The 27,844-nt window shown below is 34.4% G+C and overlaps 1 protein-coding gene across 2 annotated transcripts in view; it reads left to right on the top strand.

Moving 5' to 3' along the window:
• Window positions 1–27,844, top strand: part of Pyroxd1 (pyridine nucleotide-disulfide oxidoreductase domain 1) — a 218,284-nt gene that overhangs the window by 187,425 nt on the left and 3,015 nt on the right. For both annotated transcript variants that reach the window (XM_090411724.1, XM_090411723.1), the window contains exon 13: window positions 3,447–4,022. In XM_090411724.1, coding sequence (XP_090267850.1) covers window positions 3,447–3,695 — 249 coding nt within the window. In that variant the 3' untranslated portion in view covers window positions 3,696–4,022. The remainder of the gene's footprint in view (window positions 1–3,446; window positions 4,023–27,844) is intronic.

Below are 27,844 nucleotides of genomic sequence, written 5' to 3'. Positions count from 1 at the left end.
ACACAACAGCTTATGGCCAAAAATGGCCACTTTGGAAAAGTATTAAGCCACAAATATGGCCAAAGATATAAAATGATTGAATTGTGTGAATTAACATACCAACAATTAAGTGTGCATAAATTATGCTTATTTATTCGATTACATATCATCAAAAATACTTTTAATTAAACTTAAAATACTTACAGCAAAACTCAGCTGTTAATTTGACAGCACTTCCTCAAGATATTGAATATCTTGTTCTTCTTTTTCTGCAGTTGAGTCGTAAAGAGTTTTACTGTTGTGCATTTGTAGCATTTCGGGAGTACATTTAAAGTTTGGCAGCACATATTGTTATCACTTAAGAATGAATGGATTCTTACAATTGAATCCAGCAGTTTAATTTGCATTCCTGTTTCTGGGTTTAGTTTTGATAGATGTTACATAAGAAAAAATTCGTTCAACTATTGCGTTATTTGCTGGCATGATAAGGCATGTTAGGGCATAATTCGACAGTTCTTTAAAATTATTGTGTTTGGATACTGCTTGCCAAAATTCTAAAGCTTCCTTAGGGATTCCATCTTGTTTGAAGTTTTCTTCTTCATTCCACGCAACAAAGCAATTTTTCTGTATTGGTCTTCGACTACATCAACATCATTTATTAGGTGGAAAAATGGCAGATCAGAAAATTTTCCCTTTTCTGTTTGGCTTAGAATAACAGTAGGATTTAAAAGTGACAGACCTTTAAATATATCAGCTGACTCAGGGAGCCGCTTGTTCACTTGATTCAATGATTCTTGAAGCATGGCTTGGCACCTAAATTAAATTTCACAGACTTTATTTTATTATTTTCTTGTTCCATATTAGGAGAAGTGCTAAAGCTGATCAAGTACGTCCTAATTTCTTGATGAAATTTAATTCCAAAGTCTACAACGAAGATGGTACAGCCTTTGATAAAGACTATCTCTGTGTGTGCGCAGTTCTTTGACAAGATCGTAAGGATCAGCATAAGTTTGCTGGAACAAAACATTAAGTCTTTCGAACTCTTTAACAATGGGAGTAGCAAATACAAAGTAAAAATAATTCATCCTATCTTGTAACATCTCTTTTATCAACCATGCCTTATACTTTGTATCCTGACCTCCAGATTGTTCACAGCAGGTGAAGTAGGCAATTAATTCTTCCCAATTTAGCAGTATACTATTGAAGACTTTACCTCTCACTAACCACCTTGTCTTGGACAATTTCATAAATGGAAGGAGTGCATCTCGTTGCTGGTCATCTTCAACTGCTGAATTCATCACTTTAAAAAGAGCCTTAAAATCTTCTCTTCTCATATTGCTATTTGAAAACCACGAAGGAATTTCAGTCAAAATGAATCCAACATTGGATGGCAGCATTTGAAAATGCATGCTGTATACAAATTGCCAGAGAGTGGCAAATGCACTTCATTTGAATACAGTTCAGAATTTCATTTCTAATCCTAGTCCACAGGGAATTGTTACTTCCAACCATAGCAGCAGCACCATCACTAGCAAACCCAATACAGTTCTTAAGAGTTTGATTATATGAAGCTAACACTTCTGAAATTTTATTAAATAAAACTTCCACTGTTGTCTCTACAACAGGTATAAGACCCAAGGAAGCTGAGTGAATTTTATTTAATTCATTGCAAAAAAATCTAAGAACTATGCAAAAATGCTTTTGTATTGCAATATCTGTAGATTCATCTACTAGTAATACATACTTTTTACTTTCTAAATCATGCTTCAGTTGCTCTTTCAATGAAGCAGCAATTACATTTTCTATAATTGCAATACATTTGGTTTTGTGCAGTTTAATGCCACCAAGAACACTATTTTGGCAATCTTTCTTAACTACTTCACCTATATGATCTACAGCACGAATTGAGGAATGACATGCTATTGCAAGGCTAAGTTCTATTTCTGCTTGTTTTTCCTGGTCATTCATGGATGATTTGATAACTTTATCTAGAGTTGTTTGTGATGTACTGGGAGATTTATATTGTTTCTTTGATTTTTCGTGAACAGATATGTTATAAAGTTTTGGCAGCATGTTAGTTTTGCAATAAGTGCAATATGCATGTTGTCCATCATCAGAAGATTTCAGCCACAAATATTTTACTTCCCACTCTTTTTTATATTATCTTCCACCTTTATTATCACTTTTGTACTTAGGCATTTTAAAGAGCTTGAAAAAAACAAAATATCTCAATTCAGAAAATTAAGAAACAAAAAACAAATTATAGATAATAGTACTACAAACTTTGTAGTACAAATACTAATCTGGCACAGCAAACACCAATCTGGTAAAGGGAAAATAAAAATATAAGCAAGATAAAGATAGAGTTTATAAACGATATTAAAAAATTATTCATTAATTATACTAAAATCACTTAATTACCATTCTTACGAAATTGAACATATTACTTGCATATTGTCACAATGCGGGTAAAGTTTATGCAAAATATTCCAGTATGAAAACTTATGAGATAGAACTATCACCAAAGAGCACCAAATGTCTGATATCACACAACGGAACAACACTTGCAACACAAAGTCTACGCCATAACTAACTAGAGACGATCAAAACAGACATGGACCCAAGCTGATATGGCTGTTGTGTAAGTGTTTTATACAAGTACAAAACAAAGCTGCATCATGTTTGGTGGTATTTATCAACAGAACTGGATCAAGTTTATAGCAACAATAGTGAGTGGGAGCTTTGTGTACTTGTTTTATACAAGTACAGAATGAAGCTCAAGCATGCTTGGTGTTATTGAGGGAGTCATAGTAACAAACAATAATCCAGCTACCAAAGGCTCATTATGATGTCATCGAACAAACATTTTCAGTAACAGTCAATTTGCATCAAGCGCATCACCGCCAACCAAATGCCGCTTAAAGGGGTACCAACAGCTACCCTTACAATACGACAACAGTATTAAACTAAGTAAATGATGCATATGATTTGAAATCTTTGTAAAAATGGCCAAATTAGTGGCCACATTTGCATAAATGACCAAACTGATTTTTTCATGGCCCCCAGAGTTCAAAAAAGTGCCAAATTTTTGAAATTTGGCCATGAAATGGCCAATCTGAGCACTCCTGCTCATGTAACTGACACATTCACATTATTGATTCTTTAGTTATGTTGTTTGCTTGTTTTTAATTCACACTGAAATAGCCTTTGATACCTGAAAATTTTAAGCAAATAAAGTTTTAATCCATCTTCCATCATATTAATATTTCTTAAAACGGGATCTAAAATGTAATCTGGAAAACATTTTCCAGAATCTTAATATGACACATTTAAACATCTTAAATGATTCATTGCATTTAATTAAGAAGCTATATACTAAAAAAAGAAGCAAAATTTACATTTTGTCATCATGTAGTCTGTATTTGCAGTTTGTGAACTTTTAATTAGAAATGTTTCCCTTTTCTCAGGTCATTCTTCTGGGTCTTTTTAATGGACAAAAACTGGATAACAATTATGAAATATTGTTGAGAGTGTCTAAAGGAGAGGAATATATAAAGGTTATTCTTCAAGATGGACTCATGCAAGGAGCTATTCTAATTGGCGAAACAGACTTGGAAGAAACATTTGAAAATTTAATTTTTAATCAGATGGATCTCTCTATGTTTGGAGAAGACCTCCTAAATCCCAGTATAGATATTGAAGATTATTTTGACTGATATGTAGAAAGTGAACTTGCTAATTATGCGATGCATATTTCACACAAGAACTGTATTTCCTTCACTAAATCTAGCAATCATTTATTACTGTCATTAAGAGACATATTCACCTCTCATCTCATCTCATCCATCAGGTAATGTTTGTTCTCTCAAGGTTACATGGTGGTCAGCATTCATTGTGTAGAATTTAGGGAGACAAAAACACACGTGAGAGCAATTACTTTACTTACAATTAAGAAAATAACACTCAATGTTTCAACCTCTATATCAAGGTCATCATCAGGAAAACATTTATATGAACAAGACACAAGCTACATGACATTACACGTAAGTATGCTAAAGTATAACTGCTTTGTTAACCAATTACACTAGCCTCACCTCTTGTGAGAATAAAAAAAGTTATGAAATAAAATAAAAATTTATGTATAATAAGTATAATAATATACAGAGGATTGAAAAAAATTAAAAGTGGATGACATCAAATGCACCTCTACAGTCCTGTTATCATCTTTAGGTTTTCTTGTGTTAGGAATCTGCCATCATGTTCTTCTGGATGCTATATATTTGCAGCCATTATAACATTTAGAAGAACATGATGGCAAGATCTCTTATTGATTGACAGTGGGAGAATCCATATTGTTAATTGTTTATTAGTTCAGAGTTTCTAGGTAGTTTAGAAGTTGAGTGTTAATGGTTTTCTCCATTTCTTCAGAAAGAATTGAAGTGAGCAAAATTGGATTGTAATTTGATAAAAATCTGTTGCCTATTCTTGGGTGATTGTAACTGCATTGTCAATGAATGAGTTTATAGAGAGCCAAGGCACTAAATGAATAATGACTAGTGTTGGCCTCCTGTGATGATATCTCAACCTCTTTGGATGCCCAGATAATAATATTAAACTTCTTTTTGGAACCTTTATTTATTATTCTTCTCATCGTATGGTTCATGTGGACAAAAAAAAAACCCAGAGAAAATGTTGAGCATTACACACAGTGTGATCTGCTACACACTCAAGATTTCCAAACTGCATCCCTAAAGATGCAGTTTGGAAATCTTTTAAAGAGTATGAAAAGGAAATAAGCGTAGTTGTGAGTTTCTTGACAGTGAATGCGTTTAAAGAGAGGGATGATATTGTGTGAATAATGGTTTGTGTGAGTCTCCCTTGATGATTCCATGGAGATATCCATATAATTATAATAATTTGTCAAAATGTGACATAAGCAAAGATCTCTTGTTGATTGGCAGTGGCAGAATGTCACAGTCTTTGTATGTAAGTGTTGAGAAAAATATCTGTTCTTTCTCACTCCTATTTAGCATTAATGAGCATTACTTAAGTATTGTTAAATATGGAGTAATCTGCAAGAGTTTTGATTACTTCAAGCTTTTATTAAGAAATGATGAAAATATGACATACTTGTGACATTATATACATTCACAAGAACTGAGTGCACAATTTGCTTTCAAGAAAAGCGAAGACAGGCTTTCTTGCAAAACAGATAACGCAGAATGATACTCCGTTACTGCATCAGCTAACCAATTGACTGTCATACATCAAACAGTCAAGAGATGTTCACATGCTACCTAAGTATGATATTATCATAATCGTATACAGTATCACAAGTAACAATTTGTTTCCATTTTTGAAGATTTATATTTGTTATATTTTTGAATTGTCAATACTTTGCCATCATCTTAGTGAAATACTATAATTTAAAGATTAAGTTATACAAAATAAATAGATGATTGTGTGAAAAGGGGAGAGAAAGGAGTTCAGGTTTTCGGATATGTATCTGAAAGTTCTTCCAAGAAATGCCAAGTTATATTCTTTGTTTCATCCTTTATCCAGATGTAAACAAACAATGAGACCTCAATAAAGGTTGAAACCGATCTGGGTAGTTGTCCTTCCTATAATGCATAGCATTATACTTGTCCATAAGGATATGTGCTCTGCATTATGGGATACTAAGGCAAGTGATGTAAAGTCATTAGCCTCTATATACAAGTAGCCCAGTCATGAAGTTACTTCACGTGTGAACTTTATTTGCTTACACTTGGATAAAGGATGAAACAAGAATATAATTTCTTGGCATCTTTAATTTATAGTATAACCAAGTGAAAAAACTTTCAGCATCTGTTTCTAATCCAGAGTATGTTGGTCATTTGCCTCTGGACCCTCTCCCACATCTCTTCATCCTTTTGAAAGCTAAGTGACCAAATCTATACACAGTAGTTGATATGTGGCCTAATCATAGTCTTATACAATGGAACCAGAATCTCCTTACTTCTACAAGTCAGTGTCATTACGACCGACTTCCGTTCTGGCTGACAGGTCGTATGTCGGCCATATATTTATTAACAGTATTCTTTAACCTTTCTAATCTTTTTTATCGTCTTTATAATTTATTTTTATAATCTTTTAAATTTATATGTATATTGCACATAATGTGAAAAATAATACTGTACATACTGTACTGTAAACACCAAAATACAATCTAAAATTAATGTAAAAATTAATACAAATGAAATTTACAAAATCAATTTTTAATCTTTGCTTGTGCTGGGTTGTGGATCGTCAGGGTCATGTTCTTGGGTTGAGGTAGGAGATGTTCTCTTGATGAGGAACATGCTGAGCTTTGTTTGAAAAGTTTGTTTCTTTTTTCTTCATATATCTTACGATAACAACACACAGCATCTTGAATGATATGTTCAACCCTTTATGAATCGTTTAACATTAAGGTCCATTGCTTCGAAACTGGCGAAAGCTTTATTCAGTTGCAAAAAAGAATCTGATAAACTCTTTACAGTGAATTTCTTTTCTGGCTCCTCTTCTTCTTTCTCTTCTTCCTCTCTCGCTTTTTCTTCTGACACTCTCTGTGCTTCCAATTCAATCAACTCTTCATACTAAAGTTCTTTTATTTCACAATCTAGCAACTCTTATTCTATTTCACATTCTAATTTAAGATTTTTTGCAAGCTTAACTATTTTTTCTGTAATCACTTCCAGTTCCTCTCCTTTTTCAAATCCTTCAGATGCATTCGCATAACATTTTAGACACTTTCTCCAAATTCCCGACATACAATTCTTTGTTACACATTCCCATGTGGTCGAAATATTCTTGATACACTCAAGAATGTTGTACTGCTTCCAAAAGTCTCGCAAAGATAAATCAGCATCAGAAACTATTGCTTCGATGGCTTGTGCGAATGTCATTCTGAGGTAGTGAGCTCTGAATGCTGAAATAGCACCCTGATCCATGGGTTGAATGAGAGCGGTTCTGTTAGGTGGCATAAAAACCACTCTAACATCATGTTGAAGGTCGTCCAAATGAGGAGGGTGGCCAAGGCATTGCCCATAATCAATAAAATCTTGAAAGGGATACCTCTCTCCGCACAATATTCACGAGCCTGGAGAATAAAGTAGTTCATGAACCAGTCTTCGAACAGTGCTTGAATCATCCAAGCTTTAGGGTTTGAACGGTAGTAAATGGACAGTGAGTGCTTGTTGATGTGCTTAAATGCACGAGGGTTTTCTGAACGATAAATGAGAAAAGGCTTCAGCTTAAAACTCGCGGCATTCCCACCAAGCAACAAAGTCAATCGATCCTTAAAAGCTTTGAATCCTGGTATCCTTTTTGCTTCTTGGTGTATGTATTTATGATTAGGCATGCATTTCCATTGCAAGCCGGTTTCATCTATGTTAAATATTTCTTCCGTTTGATAACCTTCTTCTTTGATTAAAAAGTCAGAACTATCAACGAATTTTTGGGCTTCATCTTCATCTGCACTTCCTGCTTCTCCTGTGACACATAAATTATGCAAAGCAAATCTTTTTTTAAAACGCTTAAGCCATCCAGTACTAGCCTGAAAATCTACATAATCATCTTCGACGCGTGATTTTGAACTCTGAAACAGACTTCTAGCCTTCGCTCGCACTGTGCAAAGGCTCATTGGTGAATTTTTCTGTATTAAATCTTCCATCCACATAAACAACAATTTCTCTATTTCATGGATGGGTCCCTGTCATTGTTTGGTTAAAATTGTAGACTTCATAGGTGCGGAACCTTTCACAGCTTCCCGAATTCTTTCTTTGTCCTTAAGTATTGTCGATACCGTGGAATGTGATAACTTCAAGTCATGTGCTATCGTATTCACTTTCTTTCCGCCTTCATACTTCTGGATAACTTTCATTTTACACTCTAAATCAATAGTTTTCCTTGACTTCTTAGCTGCTATATCTGTAGATGAAGGCATTTTCCTTTTACTAGACATTTTATGGGTAGTATTTCAGTAGAATTTTAATTAACACGCAACAGATGCTTGAAAGCAACTGAGTGTATGTGAGAGATAGTTATCATGTGCGGGTTATCGTATAACTCTCATATCCCATAGTTATCGTATGCACAGCTGCCTGATTTATTATTAATTTATTAATTAATTAATTAAATTTTTTTTTTTGTGGTCGTAAGTTGACGACCAGGTGTATTGGCAATATGTTCTCTAAATTTTAGATCTGCCATCATCCCAAGATCCCTTATTTCCTCCACCTCCAACAAACTATATAATCCCCACCAAGAGTAAACTCTACATCCCATCTTTTTTTTCCAAATTTTAAAACCTTACATTTTGCAACATTAAACTGGCATCCCCTCTCCCATGCTCATTCACTCAGTTTGTTCAAGTCTTCTTGTAAAGCCACAACATCTGCTCTGCTCCTCATATTTTGTCCCAACTTTGTGTTATCTGCAAACAAACGTATATCCCATTCAAATCTTCCCCAATATCATTAACATACAGGTTAAACAGCAGTGGTCCTAAAACAGATCCCTGAGGCACACCACTAGTGACTTTCCTCTTCTGGGATAGTGCTTCTCCTTTCACAACTTGTTAATACCATCACACAGCCAATCTCCAATCCAGTGCACTAGTCTAATATCCAGTCCCATCCATTCTAGTTTTACTATCAACTTATCATGCAGTAATTTATCAAAAGCCTTTGTGAAGTCTAAGTATACTACTGCGCATCATCTCTCACATCCAATGCTGCTGTCACCTTATTGTAATAAATAAGTAGATTACTAAAACATGACCTATCAGCACTAACCTTTTATCATTAACTTAACAGCATACTTTTTTTATGTGATTCTCACCCACAAAAAGTTGTAAACCTAGTACATTAGTATGCAGGTAGGCTTAAGGGTTTTTTTTTTATTATTATTTTTATTGTACAGGGTGTTTCAAAAAGAATGACCCGATTTCAGATAATTCTTGCATATTATCGCATATAATGCGATCTGTTTATCTTGTTCCATAACATTATAAATAATATAATACGAATTAACAAAAGAAATATTTATTTTAAAACAAAATGTCAAAATCGTTTAAATTCTTCATCTTTTGAGTCATCAAACATTTCATTTATAAATTCATCTGTAGGGATTGCATCATCAGTGTAGAAGTTGTGATCATCGTCTTCATGCTCTCCATTTTGTTGTGTGTCATCCTCGCTTTCGTATACGACGTGATCTTCGGATCCATCCATTGAATTACTTATTCCACATTTAAGAAATGAGCGTTGAATCATTTCAGATGGTATCGAATCCCATGCTTCTTTAACCCATCTGGTGACTAGGGTGATCTCAGGCTTCTGAAAATTCCCACCCTTTGTTATCTTCACCAAACCAGATGACATCCATTCTCTCCATTTTTCACGTAAGTGATCTTTAAACGGCTTATTCAAGCTGACAACAAGCAGCTGCAAAACAGAAGTTAGACCACCCGGTATGACTGCTAGGTTTGTACGTAGCTCACGTGCTTTCTCTTTGCTTGCCTCCGTTAAATGCGCCTGGAACATATCCCAGAGTAGCATGCTTTGTTGACGTAACAAGCTACCTGGGCGTATGTTCCATACTTGATCCAGCCACAATTGTACACCTTCTTCATCCATCCAACCTTTCTGATTGGCGCAAACAATTACACCTGGTGGAAATTTCATATGCTTCGGAATTTTCTTCCTTTTAAGTATCACTGTCGGCTTTAATTTGGTTCCGTCTGCCATGCATGCTAGAACAACAGTAAAATGTGTTTTTTCATGTCCCATTTATGAAGACATCCTTTTCACAACTGAGTTTACTGTTCGATTCCCAGACATATCAAAGTACATGGGCGTCTCATCCATATTGCCAATTTGGGAAAGTTCGTATCTGTGACACTTCCGTAATTTTATGATAAATTTATGGAAGGACTGCACTTTTTCTTCAAGCTGCTTTGGTAACTTCTGTGCAATTTTTGTTCGGTGTCGTAATGTTAATACTTTGTGTTCCATAAATCTGTTGCACGACACAGGCGAAGCAAGAAAAGATGAAATACCTGGTGTGTCCTTGAATTTACCATTCTTGAGTTGTAGAGCTTGAAAACGAATTGTATTTCTTGTTACTATAATGCCATCTTGTCGTTGCGTCAAAATACATTCATTTAGCTCTTCTTTGAGTTCTGGAAAGGATGCTACATTTCTATGATGGGCATGTTTCGTTTTGGGGATTTTTTCAAGACTGTCTTTTTGCTTATGCCAAAGTCTAATATTACTCTCTGCTACACCAAATTCTCTCATAGCAACACTGTTATTATGTTCTTCTGCAAACTGTACGACACGCAATTTAAATCCTGCTTCAAAAGATGAACGTTTACGTTTCTGTTGGCTCATTTTCAGGCTAGGTTTGTTTAGCAAATAATATTTAAAATGAACTGTGGTTAAACCGATATACCTAACTGTGCTCTATCATTCGGCAACCGAGTGTGCATCATATCTGTGCATAAAGCCAGTAATGTAAGTAGCTTTATGCACAGATACGATGCACGCTCGGTCACCAAATGCGAGTGGGTCAAGTAGATTTGGTTGCATAGGCATTAGGTAGTATATATTGTGTGTGCAAGTCTAATAAGATGTTATATTTTTTAGGATCCGCATATAATGCGAACCCTTAACTTTAAGTAGTATTTTTTACCATAAATTTTTCACATTATACTCGATAATATACGGTATATTTAATAATGAAAATGTGGTACAGTTTCATATCTTTTAATTACCGAGTCACAAGGTGTGATGTCTGGAGATCTTGGAGGCCAAACTTCCTCCTTCCAACATATCTCTTTCTGAAATGAAATCTTTACAGTCCTTGAGAAAAAACAATCACCTCCTTATCACCAAAGCTGACAAGGGAAAAGCAACAGTAGTTATTGGCTCAGCAAATTACAGAAGAAAACTTTCTCTTTTACTTTGAGATCGCTCCACATATCAAGAACTTGATTATAATCCAACCAACAGACAACTAAAGAAATTAAATTCTCTCTTAGATGAAGTCATCAGTTTAGATAGAGACGCAATTGAAAGACTTAAAACTCATTTTGCAAGACCTCCTAGATTTTATGGTCTTCCTAAAATACATAAGATTGACTTTCCTCTTCGTCCAATAGTAGATTGTATTGATTTTCCTACTTACCATATAGCCAAATATCTAGCTAATTTATTGAAATCTCATATAGGCAACTCTAGTTCCTTTCTAAAAAACTCCTCAGATTTCTTAGAAAAATTGAAAAATGTCTCATTGCAACCTAGAGATCTTATGGTGAGTTTTGATATAGAATCTTTATATACAAATGTACCTCTCAAGGAGACTTTAAAATTACTTGCTGACATCTTTCCAGAAGACATTATAAAACTATTTGATTTCGTAATACACTCTGGATATTTCTTATGTCAAAACAAATTTTAGAGCCAAGTAGAAGGAACGGCTATGGGAAGTTCTCTCTCTCTCCTGCTTTAGCCAACTTTTATTTAGAACATCTAGAAAAAGTCCTCTTCTCATCTATTTTCCCTCAACCATCCTTTTGGGTAAGATATATAGATGACATCTTTACTGTATGGCCGCACAACAAAGACTCCTTACCTTCTTTTTTAAACAGTATCAATTTCTTACATCATCGTATAAAGTTTACGGAAATGGAAGAAAACAACCAGTTATCTTTTTTATACATTCTCCTCATCCGGTCACCTTCAAATACTCTTACAACTACAGTTTACAGGAAACCAACGTTCACAGGTCATTATATTCTTAAAGAATCAGCCCGTCATCCTTGTCAAAAAACAGGAATCATAAAATGTCTAATCAGAAGAGCCAAAACTAATTGTTCTACTTCTAATTTTCTACAGAAAGACCTTTCTACTATCCAACAACACATGAAACTCAATGGCTTTTCCGAAAAGAGTACTCAACATCTTCTCGATTCTTATAATCCACCACAAAACAACAAAGATTCAATATGTCGAGTTCCAATTCCATACATCTCCGGGATTTCAGAACCTATCGCAAGAATTCTGAAGAAATATGAGTTAACAGCTATGTATTCATCTAATAACAAATTATCTTCCCATTTTCCTTATCCTAAAGACAAACACTCAACTATGTCTCTTCCTGGAGTTTATCAAATTCCCTGCAACTGTGATCTCTCCTTTTTTGGACAAACTGGACGTTCTCTTGAAAAAAGAATCCAAGAACATCAATCCTCCATTCATCACAACAAACCTGAAAAATCTGGATTGGCTCAGCATGGGATTGAAACTGACAACATCCTTTGGTCAAAAACTCGCCTCTTACATAGATCCCGTTATAAATTTGAACGTTTATTCAAAGAAAGTGTAGAGGCCTTACTCCATCGTCCTAACCTGAATCGGAATGACTGTATATCTATATCAAAAATCTGGGAAAGTCTAATCAGGATAACTCATTAATATCTTTATTTCAATCATGTCTCTGCTTAAAAATATTTCCTTTAATACTTAGTGATATAACATCACGTGGCTTCTATTTTTAAATGATCTATTGTTAGTATTCCACCCTGTATTTTTTTTTTAAACCGTTCTTGTAGTGCCACTGAAGATGGTCTGCTATTTCCAGACCATCTTCAGTGTGTTTACGTGCTTATATTATTCAGTTTATGTTGTACAATTTCATGTGGATTCTCAAGTTCCCATTGCGAACATTGCTTATATTATTCAGTTTATGTTGTACAATTTCATGTGGATTCTCAAGTTCCCATTGCGAACATTGTGGTGCGAAACTTTATCGTTTAGATGAAAGGTTACTTCATCACTAAAAATCAACCTTTGTAGGAAGATGTCATCCTCTAACAGATTAGCACAAAAATCTGTTCGTTTTTTTTTTTTTTTTGTTACCTACACGAAGAGCTTGCACCAGTTGCAATCTGTATGGCTTCATAAGCAGACTTCGTCGTAACACATGCCAAACAGTCGCATGAGGGATGGTAAATTCTCGGCTAGCATGATGAGTGGATTTGCATGGGCTTCGCTGAAAAGCCTCTTGAATTCATTGCGCATTCACCTCTGAGGTGCGTGGTTGTCCATGACTCTTTCCCTTAATAAGCACCCTGTTTCTTGAAATTGTCGATATCAACAAATGTTTTTGTCCAGTGGTGGATCAATTCTGTAACGTCGTCTAAACGCATGCCGCACCGTAATCACGGACTCAGTCTTGCTAAATTCGAGAACACAAAACGCCTTCTGTTGACTAGACGCCATTTTCTCATTAACTATAGGGAGATGAAGTTCAGAGGACACATTGCTAAGGTGTCCAAGATTGCACATAGGATTACTTGGTTGTTGAGGAACACACTGACATCCAGAGATAAAGAGGTTATTATTCCCCTTTATAAAGCGTTGATACTTCCACGTTTGGATTACTGTGCTCAGGTCTGGTCACCTGGATTCCTTGGAGATGAGGAGGCTGTGGAGAGGGTTCAGAGAAGAGTGACCAAGTTGGTGAGTGATGTAAAAAATGCTCCCTACATTGATAGATTGAGAGCTTGTGGATTGCAGAGATTAGTTGATAGGCGAAGAAGAGGGGATATGATAGAAACATTTAAATTACTGAAAGGTTTTTATAGGATTGATGCAGGGGAAATGTTTCAGCTGTGTGATAGTGATGGAAGAACAAGAGGTCATCTCTGGAAATTAAAGAAGAGTGTGGTTAACAAAGGTGTCAGAACAAGGTTTTTTGCCTGGAGGGTGGTGAATGAGTAGAATTCATTGCCTGACTTAGTTGTGAGCTCTTCGTCTGTAAATGAATTCAAGAAGAGATATGACAGATATTGTTTTGCTAGTTTGGGTCTCCGCGATGATTCTACTGACTCCATGGAGATACCCGTAATAATAATAACTAAGCGTAGCAGCTATTTGGGCACTAGTAGTGGCATCTATCGGTTGTCATATCAAACTCTGGGACAAGGCCGTACACATGGTACAAGTCGCATTCATTTGTGGTTCATGGTTGCAGAGATATACAATTTTCAAATCGGGACATTCTCTTTGAGACACCCTGTATTTTTGTTTATTTTTTTTTATATAATCTGGAAACCTTGTTCTAGAAACCAAGCATTGAATATTTTGAAACTATTTGCTTCCATTAAGTAGGGCAGTGGTCTCACACAAGGCGATGAAATTTATTGTATTTCCTTCACACACACACACACACACACAGTGAGATTCAAATCCATGGTCTGTTTGTTGGAAAGCAGAGATGCTGTCCAGTTGGATAACCAGACCTGAATGTTCAAAGGAATTCTAAACAACTGTTTTTTTTTTGTTTGTTTGTTTGTTTGTTTGTTTCAACCTTCTATTGAACTTGTGATACTGAGATTTAATGCACTATACTTGAGAATAAATACAATAGAATAGAATAATTCAGGTTTAACTGCAACACATCAGTTGCAGTTAAACCTGAATTATTATACATTTGTTCTGTCTGTCATAGCCTCTAGCTCCTGTATGTAAGTCTTGGGAGAAATATCTGTTGTTTCACTTCCTTTTAGCATTAATGAGTGTTGTTACTTATGTATCGTTAAACATGAAGTTTGGGCTATCTAATTACTATAAAGCTAGATTTATAAGCATCTGATTTGAGAGAGAGAGAGAGAAGGGGAAAAATTGGCTTAGTTAGCCATCCCAGAGTGCTGATTTGTCACATATAACACATTTAGGATGCATTGGAGTGTCATATCAGAGATCAGAGAAACTCCAATATAATCCCTCTTTCAAGCTGCCTGATGAAGTGACTTGAAAAAAAATGCCAAGTTTTATTATCTCGAGAGTTTCTGGATTATCTGTCCCTTACCCCACTGTGCTCTAACTGTGCAATAGCTTTGCATCCTTTAATGGGTGTGATTCACCTTTATAAAGTGGCAGACTTTTTTAATCTAATGAATGTTTATTAGCCAACCTAGTTGTCCACGTAGTTAGCATATCTTCTCTCCAACTGCAAGTTTGAATTCATGGATGTTTGTGATTGTCTTTAGGTGGGAGTTGAATTTCATCCACCAGTGTGAAGCCACTGCTCTGTTTATTTGGAGGAGGCTTAAAGTGGATTGAAAAATTTTCTGTGTTTTGTCTCAAGGGCTAAGTTTCTGGACTATGTAAAAAAATCAGTAAAATACAAAAATATTATATTATAAAATTAATAAAATAGAAAAAAAAAATCCTTATCCCATTTACAATACTAACATTATAGACTTACATCCTTTCATGAGGAGATGCATAACAAAAAATAAATAATGAAGAAAAACTGAAGTATATTTTATTTTAAGCAAGCAAAGTTTAATTAACTCTGCATGATTACACATTGATCATAACAAAGAAAAAAAAAAAAAGATCAAGTTCTGTATTTTTGCTGATCTTTTTCAACCTACCAGAAAACTCCCACACACAGAAAATTAAGAAACTAGACATGGCTTCTTTGCCATTTCAGGCCTCCGTTAATTAAAGTGTAGAGTAGTATCATACTGCATGAATGGGAATTATCTCTCATGTAAGTTTTTCCAGCGCATAAGTTGAAAAGTAACCCTGCAAATAGTGATATCTCTGAGAATTTATCCAGAGAATTTCTAATTTTGGCTCAACATTAAATCTAATTTTGCCTAGACAGCCAAGTTGATTGCACTGCCACACTGTAATTATGAATCTCACTGTGGGTTCAAACTTCACTGTAGCATAGATGTTAAAAGTTGTAAATAGTTTTCATTTGTTCATTTGAGAATATAATCTTAGAGTGTCATGAAAAGGTCACATTTGATTTTCTTGAGAGGTTTCTTAAATTATCTCTGCCATTAGTCTGCCTGTTGAATTAAGATGTACCATAGACATTTAACCTTTTGTGAGTGTGATTGTCATTAAAAAGAAAAAAAAAAAACAGAAGTCTGAGCTGCAACTGCAGTTCATGGGCATGAATTTTGTGTGCAGTTTATTATAACTAAGAATTATTTAACATTCATGCCAGGCTGTGTTTTGCACATTTCTCATATATGGCCTATCAGTTGCAAGTTTTTTGGTAGAATTTCCATTTAAAGCTAATATTTATGAACTATCTTCATGGTATATAAAATATCTCAAAAGTATTGTTTTTCTCTTTTGAGCTTATATATTACATTTGCTTTTAAAAATTTTATGCATTATATAAATGGCTTATTTTTTGTGTCAGGTGATGATATTATTATTATAACATCAAATGTTGCCTGGGAGTCTAGACTTATGATGGGAGGCCTGCTTTCACACACACACACACACACACACACACACACACACACACACACACACACACACACACACACACACACACACACACACACAGAGAGAGTTCATCATACTGTGCCTTAACTGCAGTCATCACACCTCACATTGCATCCAACTCCTATCCACCCACCAGTCTATATGCCAAAAAACCTACTCATCGTACCCTTTGCTCACACCTTCCTTATACAGCTTCCAGAAATTCATCCCCCCCCAGCTTTCCTATTCTGTGAAAATCCTCGTCCACATTAATCTGGTACTAATCTCTTACCAGCTTATATGTCCCAATCATATTCCTCCTGCTGTTATCCATCAGACTCTGCAATTGCATTCTTTCAATCTCTCTTCATACCCAATATTCCACAGACCACCTTAGCCAGTCATCTCTGAACCTTTTCTAATATCTAAATCTAAATATACCACTATGTATGCATCGCCCTTGCCCAATGCATTTGTCACCATGTTATAATAAGTAAATTCATTGTTAAAACTATCTTCTTTTAGTAAACCTGTGCTGTCCATCAAAGAGAATGCTATTATTATCAACTCAGTTCTTAATCATAGTCCTGACTAATCTCTCTTACACTTTAACTACAACACCAGGCACAGACTGGCCTAAAATTCAAATCCTTAGTCTTATCCCCTCTCGTATGAAGGAGAGTAATTTTGTCCTCTTTCCACTCCTTAGGGATTTGGATCAGTCTACCAGCATTGAAAAAACTCTTCAGGATTTATTTTGGCCTCATTAGCTAAACTGCTGCTCATACTGTACCTTTGCTACCCTTGCCAAGCAAGTCACCTTTCTCGCCTGCTATTTGTACTCACTGTACAACTGATTATTGCCACTCATCTTGTGCTCTTTTCCACAATGCCTTCTTTCAGATTTCATGTCTCACCTCTTCAGTGTATATGAATATATTAAGCATCTAGTATATATGAATATCTAGCCATTCTTCTAGTTTATGATTATACCATTGTACATTATCTAAAAAATTTCAAAAAAATTTGTGACAGTCATTGCAATGAGTATCTCCCTCCCCTATAGGAATATAGAACTGTACTTGCTTGTACTGGTATGATGAACTGCTATGACTATATTTTTTACTTACATTTTCTAATTTGCTTTGAGAATTGTTGCATGTATATTGAATTATCAATTATTTCATTGATCTTACAATTATTATACATACTGGTGCTTGAATATTACTGTTTACACAATGGACAGTTTTTATTCTTATTTCCCTCCTTTTCAGTCATCAAAAGGAAATCAAGCATTATATAAGAAAACTCCAATCATTGTTTCTTTCATGAAATAACCAAATCATTTATGGAAGAAAATTCAAAATCCTGTAATGTGACATTTTTCATATCGTATAGCTTTTGAATTTGTTTTAAAACTCTATAATCGGGTTGGAAATGCAAATTTTGCATAAAGCTTCACAATTCTTTATTTCACCTTTATATCTCAGGTGATTTCCAAAACCAAGATAAGCCTTGCTAATCTTTTAGGATTAGACAAGCTTTCATTGGATTTTTTTGGAAATAAATTTCAAAAACTAGTCTCTTCTTTTTTGTGGTTAAAGAATAGATGCGAGATGATTGAAAAATCCTTAAAAAAATTTCCCATTATCTGTTATTTTGAAATGGGTTTTAGGATATTTTACTGTATTTCTTGCTACAATAAAAATTTTTGTTTTGTTTGTATATGTGGAGGGGGGGGGAGGGCATTATTCACTATATATACACAGTTTTATTGCAACATTTTCAAAGGTATAGAGGTATTTGATTAATTCAGGCTGAAATATAATTATGAAGTTTATATTCTCATGACTAGTAGCATCCATCTTTTTGAAGTAATACTGGCTAAAAAACAAGTAAAACAATTTAATAAATTGACTAGTTTTGTAGAACACTATTGTGTACTCCTTCAGATTGATACAAAAACACGAATATAAAGAGGTATTAGCAAGGAGATTTCTAAATAACAAATCATTTTTTAATTCATTCAACACATGGCAGATATTGAATGTAGGAATGAGATGTTACAAGCGTGGGTTATTACAGGATATAGCATATTTTGCATCATGGCCCAGTTTATCAGTATAAATCTCTTATGTATGCCACCCAGAGTTAATTTAATCAGGCCTTGGTTTTTATTATACTGGATCAGATATCATATCATTTCACTAGCCTCCTTAAATTTATGTATGTAAGTATTAATTTCTGTGTATGGTATTTTAGTGAGTTGCCAGTCCAGATGTATGTCTGTCTTTTTCTCCCATCTGTCCAGTGTAAAAAAACACCAAGTGAATATGCTCCAATTATATGGTGTCAATGGGGCATTATATCGAGCAATACTTAGTCTTTATTTGAGTTGTAGGTCAGCAGTTAGAATTGAAGGAAGTACAGGAAGATGGATTAATGTTAAATTTGGTGTGAGACAAGGATGTATATTATCCCCTCTGTTATTCATTATCTATATGGATCACATTATGAAGGAAAGTGGTATTAAACATGATATCAAAATTGGAGATGTTAATGTCAGCTCTTTGTTTTATGCAGATGATGTTATACATCTAAATAAATACGCTACAAGTCTGTAAGATTCCCTGACTAAATTGAATAACTGTTGTAATAGATATGGTGAAGGTCAGCATTAAAAAGACAAAGACAATGAAAATAGGTAGAATCATTGAAAATGTCAACTGGGTTGTGAATGGAAAACCTGTAAAACAAGTAAAACATTTCAGCTACTTAGGCACGATTTTTAGTGAAGATGGTAATTAAATATGGAAATAGACAACAGAATCAACAAAGCTGGTATGGTAGGAAGTCAATTGAATGAATTCATATGGAATAAGAGAGAAATTAGTCGGAACACTAAATTAGCTGTATACAAGACAGTGTTCAAACCAGTTTTAACTTATGGATCTGAGAGCTGGGTCAGAAGTAAAATACTTGACCAAAAACTAGAGACCACAGATATGAGAGTCCTGAGAAAGATTAGAGGTGTGAACAAATGGCATCAATGGCAATATCATATTTTAAAAATGAGGATATTAGGACGAACTTGACATTGTCAGCATCCAGGAATGCATTAGCAGAGCTAATCTCAGGTGCTATGGTCACTTAAATAGAATGGGCGAGGAAGATTAGCAAAACAAGTATTCTCTGCCAGGTTGGCAGGAAAACAACCCAGAGGAAGACCAAGATATAGGTGGATTGATACTGTTGGAGCCTTGACAAGTAACAGACTGATTTGGAGGAAAATTATAGATAGGAAGTTAGTAATGATGTAAATTTTTCATGTAGTACTATCATATCCTGTACACCCCTTGAGGGTGTACATGGCAGGAATTTGATGATGGTGATTGTTTTTTTTTTAAAAAAATGACATTGTGTCTAAGTTTTAAGCTAATATTTGTTAATCCTCTTATAGTGCAGTTATAATCTGCATAATGCTAGCTTTTTTTTTTTTAATTATTCAATTAAATTGGATCTTCTTGCCCACTCATTGGTACTCTTAACAGGCTTTAATTCTTACACTATATTGTTTAATGCTACATTACATGCAAAAAGTTTTCCATTTTTCCAAAATTTCCTATTTGGCAATGATCTTAAATATTCAGATGAGTTAAAAAAACAAGTGCATCTTTGAACTTGGCAAAACACATGAATATTTACTACTGTTGCATCTTAAAAATAATGGAAACATTAGTCATGTTGTTAGTTTATTATATGTCGGTGTGGTTAGCCTAGTGGCTATGCACTTCACAATCATAATCCTGAAAATGGAGTGTCCTGGGTTCGATTCCTATTGTCGACATGAGGAGCTTAAGGATCTTTCTCAGGCATAACCAAGTCAGCCAGTCTTGGGTGTGGACCGTAGTGTTTTCTCCCTAGTTAATCTGGGAGTTTTCTTCCTACAATCAGGCAAACCGTCCCCGTCAACACATGCAGCTACATTCATAGAATATACCGGGAGGCATAGGGTGTCACCTTATCCTCGGGATGGGACAACTTGGAAGGGCTTAACACAGCTCTGTAACAGGCCTATAGGCCTTAACATGTAGAAGAGAGAAGAAGAAGAAGTTTATTATATACTTATTTTTACATAATAACATGCATTTGTAATGATAAAAGGTTAAATTATTTTATGAAAGTTGAGGAACTTCCTTCTTCCCTTATTTACATTGCATGTTTCTTCAGTTGAGTGTTTCAGAAACAGACCCTAGCATATTGAAAGATCTGAATGTTCTTACATTTGTACTTCAAAACTTTATTAAATAAACTGTAATGGCTTCTGTATAGGTCTTTCTTTAAAAAGATTTCAGTTACCCATTTGCTGTTATATTCCTAAGGGTTTCCACTTTATAAATCACTTTGCTCAATCCCAGTTATGAGATTTAAATACTCAAATATATATTTAATAATAATTCAACACATAAGTATCAAATGTCATTTATTTAACTTCTCTGCTTTCTCTTTTTTTTTTCAAAATTTCTATATACAAAAATATTACAATTTACATTGAGCTCTCCAACAGACATTTTGATCTTTTAACACTCTTCAAATAATTTTAAAAAGTACATTATAAATAAATGTAAAAAAAATCACCAAAAGTAAGATAATTTTATTTTTGTTCTTAGAGTAGAGTGCAAAGTTATTTGCATTTTTCTTTGTTTCAGTAGAAACAGTTAATATAGCCAGACAGAATACATGTAGATAGGCTTAGGTGTTCATTGTTACTCATAAAAGTCCATAACCACACTACAGAAAAATAGACAATTTATTGAACTTCTATTTTGCTGGACCAGCATCCACAGGTCATAAAATTTTATCCTCACTATTTTATCTATTTTACAAATGTGATAAACACATACCACTTCATTATGTAGCTGTCGAGACAATTCGAATTGCAATTGATGTTAATGAGGCACTCTGTATTGGCCAGAAAAAAACAAAGTTTATTCAAAAAAGTCAGGGTAATTATGTTTTTAGAATTTACAGTCTCCCAAATCTTTGGCAAATTAATACAAAATTTAATAGAAATTTTTTAGAAAATTTAATAGAAATATACAAATTAATAGAAAATTTCCAGAAATGAAAGTAATAAAAAACTAAGTATCGGCGTATGAGACGCACCTTGTTTTTCAGACCTATTTTCAAAGGAAAAAAAGTGCATCTTGTATGCTGGCAAATACAGTAAATTTAACAAAAAAAAAAAAATCTTGACCTGAAATATTCAGACATCTATAGTCAGCTTTGATGTTGCTTTTTGGTTTGTATCATTGACAGAGATTCCTAATCTTATACAACCACATTTGCCATTAGACATTTTTAAATTCAGTTTTTTTTTTTTTTTTCTAATTTTTTTTCATGGGAAGAAAAATTATTATTACATGACACCTCCACAGAGTCCAAAGACTCGTTGAGGGAGGGCACCTACCCTGCAGCTCTGTCTCCACCAACTACAATGACCCACAACTACACCATCTACCACCGCCACTAGTATTTTCACAGATATTCACAAACATCCATGTCCACCACAGGAAACGAACCCACAGCCTTTTGGCTAGAGAGCAGATATGTTAACCACTCAGCCAAAAACCATGCTGACAAATAGATAAAAATAGATTTGAGTTTATATATAGACCATTATATATATAAACTACATAGGACTACAATTGGTATTTTCCCATCCCCAGCCAATTTCTACATGATATCTGATTTTCTAGAAAATCGGGTATTCAACAAAGCAATACACATAAACCAACAGTTTAGCTACACTATGTAGATAATGTATTAGCTATGTGACTTCATAGCCCAGACACATTACATAAATTTTTAGTGCATTTAAATAGCCAGAATCCTAAAATACATTGCACTATAGAAAAATAAACTGTCTTCCCTTTCTAGACACTGTAGTTACACAATTATCAAATTGTTCATTATCCTTTTCTGTTTATAGGAAAGACACACACTAGATGTTGCTTACAAGAGCAACACACATCGGCCTTCTCAGCAGTACATTCTCAAAACACTTACATATAGGCATGTCTATTTGTTTAAATGACACAGCCCAGGCTACTGAACTTGGTACTTTCAACACTTTTTTTTTAGCCAATGGCTACCTATAATATAGATAAATACCTATATATATATCCCCCACTCATCCTATAATGAACACACAAGATCACAATAAAGCTATTTCCATCCATTATATTCGAGGTACATCAGAAGATAGCTAACATTTTCTGCAAATATAATCCCCATACCACTTTGAAACCACACATCCAAATAGCAATTGTTATCCATTCATCTAAGGATCAGTTTCATCCTCTTGCACTTACTTTGGGCAGACTGGTAGATCTGTTAACATCTGCCTTTAACATAAGCTATGTCTGCGATCATCTATATGGCAAATCAGGACTTGACAAACTACGCTCTGGACATTCCTCTACACAATATATATGGAAGAAGACAACTTTGTTGTCTAGAAGTAACTATAAGCCTGAGAGAGAGACCATTTTTTAGGATCAGCATCAACTAACCTCTCCAAAGATCTGGGAGACAGTAAATTCTATGACTATGTTTACTGATTTTTCTCATTTAACTTTATTTATATATGATCCCTATAGTGCACCTTGTTAGGATATTAGCTCTTTTTGGTTAAAATTTGAATCATTTCTACAGCTGCCTAATATGGAATTGGAAATCCAGGAAAATATTAGGTTCAGTATACTATTTATTTTCGTCATGTCATTATACCATGAGGTACAGTTATGAACTCTACAGATGGAGATGTTGTTAACATCAGTTTTTCATCACTTGGAATAAAGCTTTAGCCTTAATCATATAGAGAAGTTCATTTTGGCTTTATCATTATTTTTATGCTCATTGATGTCTTTATTTTAATTTTTATTTAATCTTATGCAACTCTAACTTGGACCTATCCAAATACTTATTATTCAGTATTACATAGTTTGCAATGACTGCTTCCCCCCCCCCCCCCCCAAAAACCAAGTTTTCAGTGGAACCATAAGCACTTTCCGGCTTTAAGGGCTTTTTTTTTTGGAGGGGGGGGGGGTGTACATAGTGATGTTATGCAATTAGTGAAAGCTATGTTGCTACTTGCTCACAGATTTCTGTTGAAGTATTAAAAATATAGCGAGTTATCTGGCTTCCAGTTCTCAGTTCCAGTGTGTGTAGAAAGGGATATTGGAAATTATCATGTTAGAACAAGGTAATGTATCTACATTATTTGTAGATACATTAGTATCTACAAATAACAGATACTATCATGAGCAACTTTCATACTTTTTGATGTTAAATAGGAGATATCATGCTTTGAAAATCAGTAAAACTGCATATATGACACTGATATGATTGATTTTCATATGTTAGGTGGCCATCAGGTAACTCACTGTATTATAACAAAGCAGGTCACAGTTAGAAGTAAAGGATATATTAATTTAAAAGATGTCACTGTATTGACATAAACATACCAATGTTTATTATTTCATCAACTTTAATATGATTAGTACTGTTAATCATTGAAGAAAATGACTGGATATCTTTTGGTGCTTCTTCCAAGCTATGATAAACATATCAGATTACTTTATATGATATCTAGCTAAGGTTTAATGAGATTCTCAAGCTTATTCTCTTTTTGTGACAAAAAGAAGATAAAGCTTCTTAATTTTTATTTAAACAGATCTTATATATCTGTATTTAGGATTTCATTTTATTTTTATATACTTTTCTAAAAAAAAAAAAATGGAAATTTTATGAAATTCTCATTTTAGGGATCCCAAGCTTACTGCTGTTTACATTTGAAGAAAAATCATTTATGAAGAGCATTATTTTTATATGTACAAATCTGAAAGCACACCCCAACTCAACAACACCAGAGTTAAAGATCAGTACTATCAACATAACAAGCATGAATGGCAAAGAAATGGAGCTAGCTGAGTAATTAGATGAGTACCAGATCGACAAATAGGGATGACTGAAACAAAAAAAACATAAACTGGTGAGATCTTTCTGAACAATAAATACAAAATGTTATATTCAGAAAATGACAATCAAGGAAAAGAAAGAGTAGCCATAGTATTCAACACAAAATACGAGGCTAATCTTCTTGAATGTCAGGCAGTCTCAGTAGATTGGTGTGTGCAAATATGAGAATGGGGAATTCGACAAGGAGACTTATTTGTGCCTATGGTCCCACAGAAGGTTCTACTAAGGTAGAAGTGGAGGAATTTTTTGATGCTTTAGAAAAAGCAACTGACACAATGAAAAATGAAAAGTTGGTCCTTGTTGGGAATCTAAATAGCATAGTAGGAAATGATTGTCAGACATACAAAAATATATTGGGAAAATTTGGAGAAAAGAGCAAAAGCTAATAATAATGGCAAATATCTCTTGGATTTCTGCTCAGGACATGGACTGGTTATTACTAACACCATGCTCCAACATAAAAATGTGCACAAATTCACATGGAGAGCAGAGGCAAGAAATAAGAAAAGTCTCATTGACTATGTTATTGTTGATAGTGATGTTTTCTCCCTGGTGCAGGACACCAGAGTGTACAGAGGATTTGAAATAGGAAGCGATCACTATTTAGTCTTGAGCAGGATAAAATTGAATTTCATATTGAAAAGAATAACATGTAAGAAAGTTTTAAAGTGAATAAAAGTTGAGCAGCTCTCAGATGTGAACTGTAGACTAAAATACACAAAGATTATTGAAGAAAAAATGAAAGAGTTTGAGAACAGCAACCAAACCTTGGAGATTCAGTGGCAAGCCTTAAAGAAAATCTTGATTGATTCAGCCAGAGAGGCATGTGGTGAAGTTGTCTGCAAGGATAGAAAAGTCCGAACTCCCTGGTGGACACAGGAAGTTAAAGAGGCAGTGAAGGAAAAGAAGAAAACATATCAAAAGTTCCTGGCAAATAAGTCAGCTTGTGCTCTTAATGAATACAGAGACAAATGTAAGAAAGCTAAACCGTGTGTAAAACTAGCTAAACAAAAGTCATGGGAGGACTTTGGCAAGAATATAGAAAATAAATGTCAAGAAGGTGGCAAAATATTCTGGAGGTTGTTGAAGAAGCTTAGAAATGGAGGAAAGAGTGTGGTAAAAGGAGTTAGAGATGATAAAGGTTAGATGAAACAGGAGAAAAAGATATCCTTTAAGTATGGAGTAATTACTTCGAAAAACTGCTAAATGAAACAAGCAGTGATGACAGCACAGTGATAAAAAACACTGACCAGGCATGCAGTCAGGGATACATATCCATACTTGAAGTAGAAAAAGCCATCAAAGGCTTGAAATGTGGAAAGGCAGCAGGAGTAGATGATATTCGATCAGAAATGCTGAAGTATGGTGGTTTAAAAGTCTTACAGTAGCTGCACTGCATAGTTCAGAAAGCCTGGATAGAGGGACGAATTCCCGATGATTGGATTAGAGCTCTAATAGTACCCATATATAAAAAGGGAAATAAAACTGAATGTGAGAATTACAGAGGTATTTCAATACTGAGTGCGCCTGGTAAGATTTTAAGATTTATGCAAGTATACTTGAGAAACAGTTGAGAAGAATTGGGAAAGAAAAGGTTGGTGAAGAACAAGCTGGATTCAGGCCAAATAGAGACTGTCAATCAGATCTTCACTTTGCGACAAATAGTTGAGAAATCATGGGAATATAACAAAGATCTGTATTTAAGTTTTGTCAATTTGGAAAAGGCATATGACAAGGTGCCAAGAGAGAAGCTATTCAATACGCTACAGTTATATGGTGTCAATAGGGCATTATATCAAGCAATACATAGTCTGTATTTGAGTTGTAAGTCAGCAGTTAGAATTGAAGGAAGTACATGAAGATGGTTTAATGTTAAATCTGGTGTGAGACAAGTTTGTACATTATCGCCTCTGTTATTCATTATCTATATGGATCACATTATGAAGGAAAGTGGTATTAAACATGATATCAAAATTGGAGATGTTAATGTCAGCTCTTTGCTTAATGCTTACGATGTTATACTTCTAAATAAATCCGCTACAAGTTTGCAAGATTCCCTGACTAAATTGAATAACTGTTGTAATAGATATGGTATGAAGGTCAGCATTAAAAAGACAATCAAAATAGGTAGAATTGTTGAAAATATCAATTGTGTTGTGAAAGGAGAACCTGTGGAACAAGTAAAACATTTCAGCTACTTAGGCATGATTTTTACTGAAGATGGTAAATTAAATATGTAAATAGACAACAGAATCAACAAAGCTGGTATGGTAGGAAGTCAATTGAATAAATTCATATGGAATAAGAGAGAAATTAGTCGGAACACTAAATTAGCTGTATACAAGACAGCATTCAAACCAGTTTTAACTTATGGATCTGAGAGCTGGGTCAGAAGTAAAACACTTGACCAAAGACTAGAGACCGCAGATATGAGAGTCCTGAGAAAGATTAGAGGCGTGAACAGATGGCATCAATGGCAATATCATATTAAAAACGAGGCTATTGGGAAAGAACTTGACATTGTCAGCATCCAGGAACGCATTAGCAGAGCTAATCTCAGGTGGTATGGTCACTTAAACAGAATGGGCGAGCAAAAAGATTAGCAAAACAAGTGTTCTCTACCAGGTTGGCAGGAAAACGACCCAGAGGAAGACCAAGATATAGGTGGGTTGATACGGTACAATGTGCCTTAGACGATAGAAATATAAGATCTGATAATGAAATATTGAAGTCTTGACAAGTAACAGACTGATTTGGAGGAAAATTGTAGATAGGAAGTTAGTAATGATGTAAATTTTTCATGTAGTACTATCATATCCTGTACACTCCTTGAGGGTACATGTCAGGAATTTGATGATGATGAGTATTATTTATTTTAATTTTCTTAACTAAACAGAGATATAAACATTTTTGCAATGGAGAAGTTATAAATCTAAGTGAAATGACAGAGGGCATTAGAACTGCTCAGATGTTAGATTGTAATCTGATATAGACATCAGGTTAGTGCATATGCATGCACAAGTGCTGAACTGAAAGTAATATAAAAGAAATGTTGAATCTACAGCATAGTCTGTTTGATATCTAGAGGATGTGTTGATCAGTGTTTGTTGCTTTAAAAAAATTATGGAAAAAAAAAATATATATATATAGTAGTAAACAAAACAATTTATGCTGTGTTTGTAGACTCAAACACCATAGTAAAAGCAATATAGAAGTATAAAGCTGATATAGAGCATGCATGTTAGGAGTTTCCAGTTTTTACATAGTCATAGGAATAATCAAGAGCATGATTGTTGCCATTCAGTGGTGTGCCATGGGAAATGAAAGGGTACAGCATTACATGATGATGGATAGCAGCATGGACTACATTTAATGAGAACTGTTTTTCCTGCATAGAAGCTCCAAATGAATGAATATACAGTTAACTTTCATTACAAAAAAAAAAAAAAAAAAAACACCATTACAACAAAGTACTGAAAAGTACCAAAGCTCATAAG

This window comes from Typopeltis vanoorti, chromosome 2 (genome assembly GCF_054136105.1).
Source record: "Typopeltis vanoorti isolate ZY-2024b chromosome 2, IOZ_Tvanoo_1.0, whole genome shotgun sequence".
Classification (NCBI taxonomy): Eukaryota; Metazoa; Arthropoda; class Arachnida; order Uropygi; family Thelyphonidae; genus Typopeltis; species Typopeltis vanoorti.
This window is presented reverse-complemented; position numbering and strand designations above follow the sequence as displayed.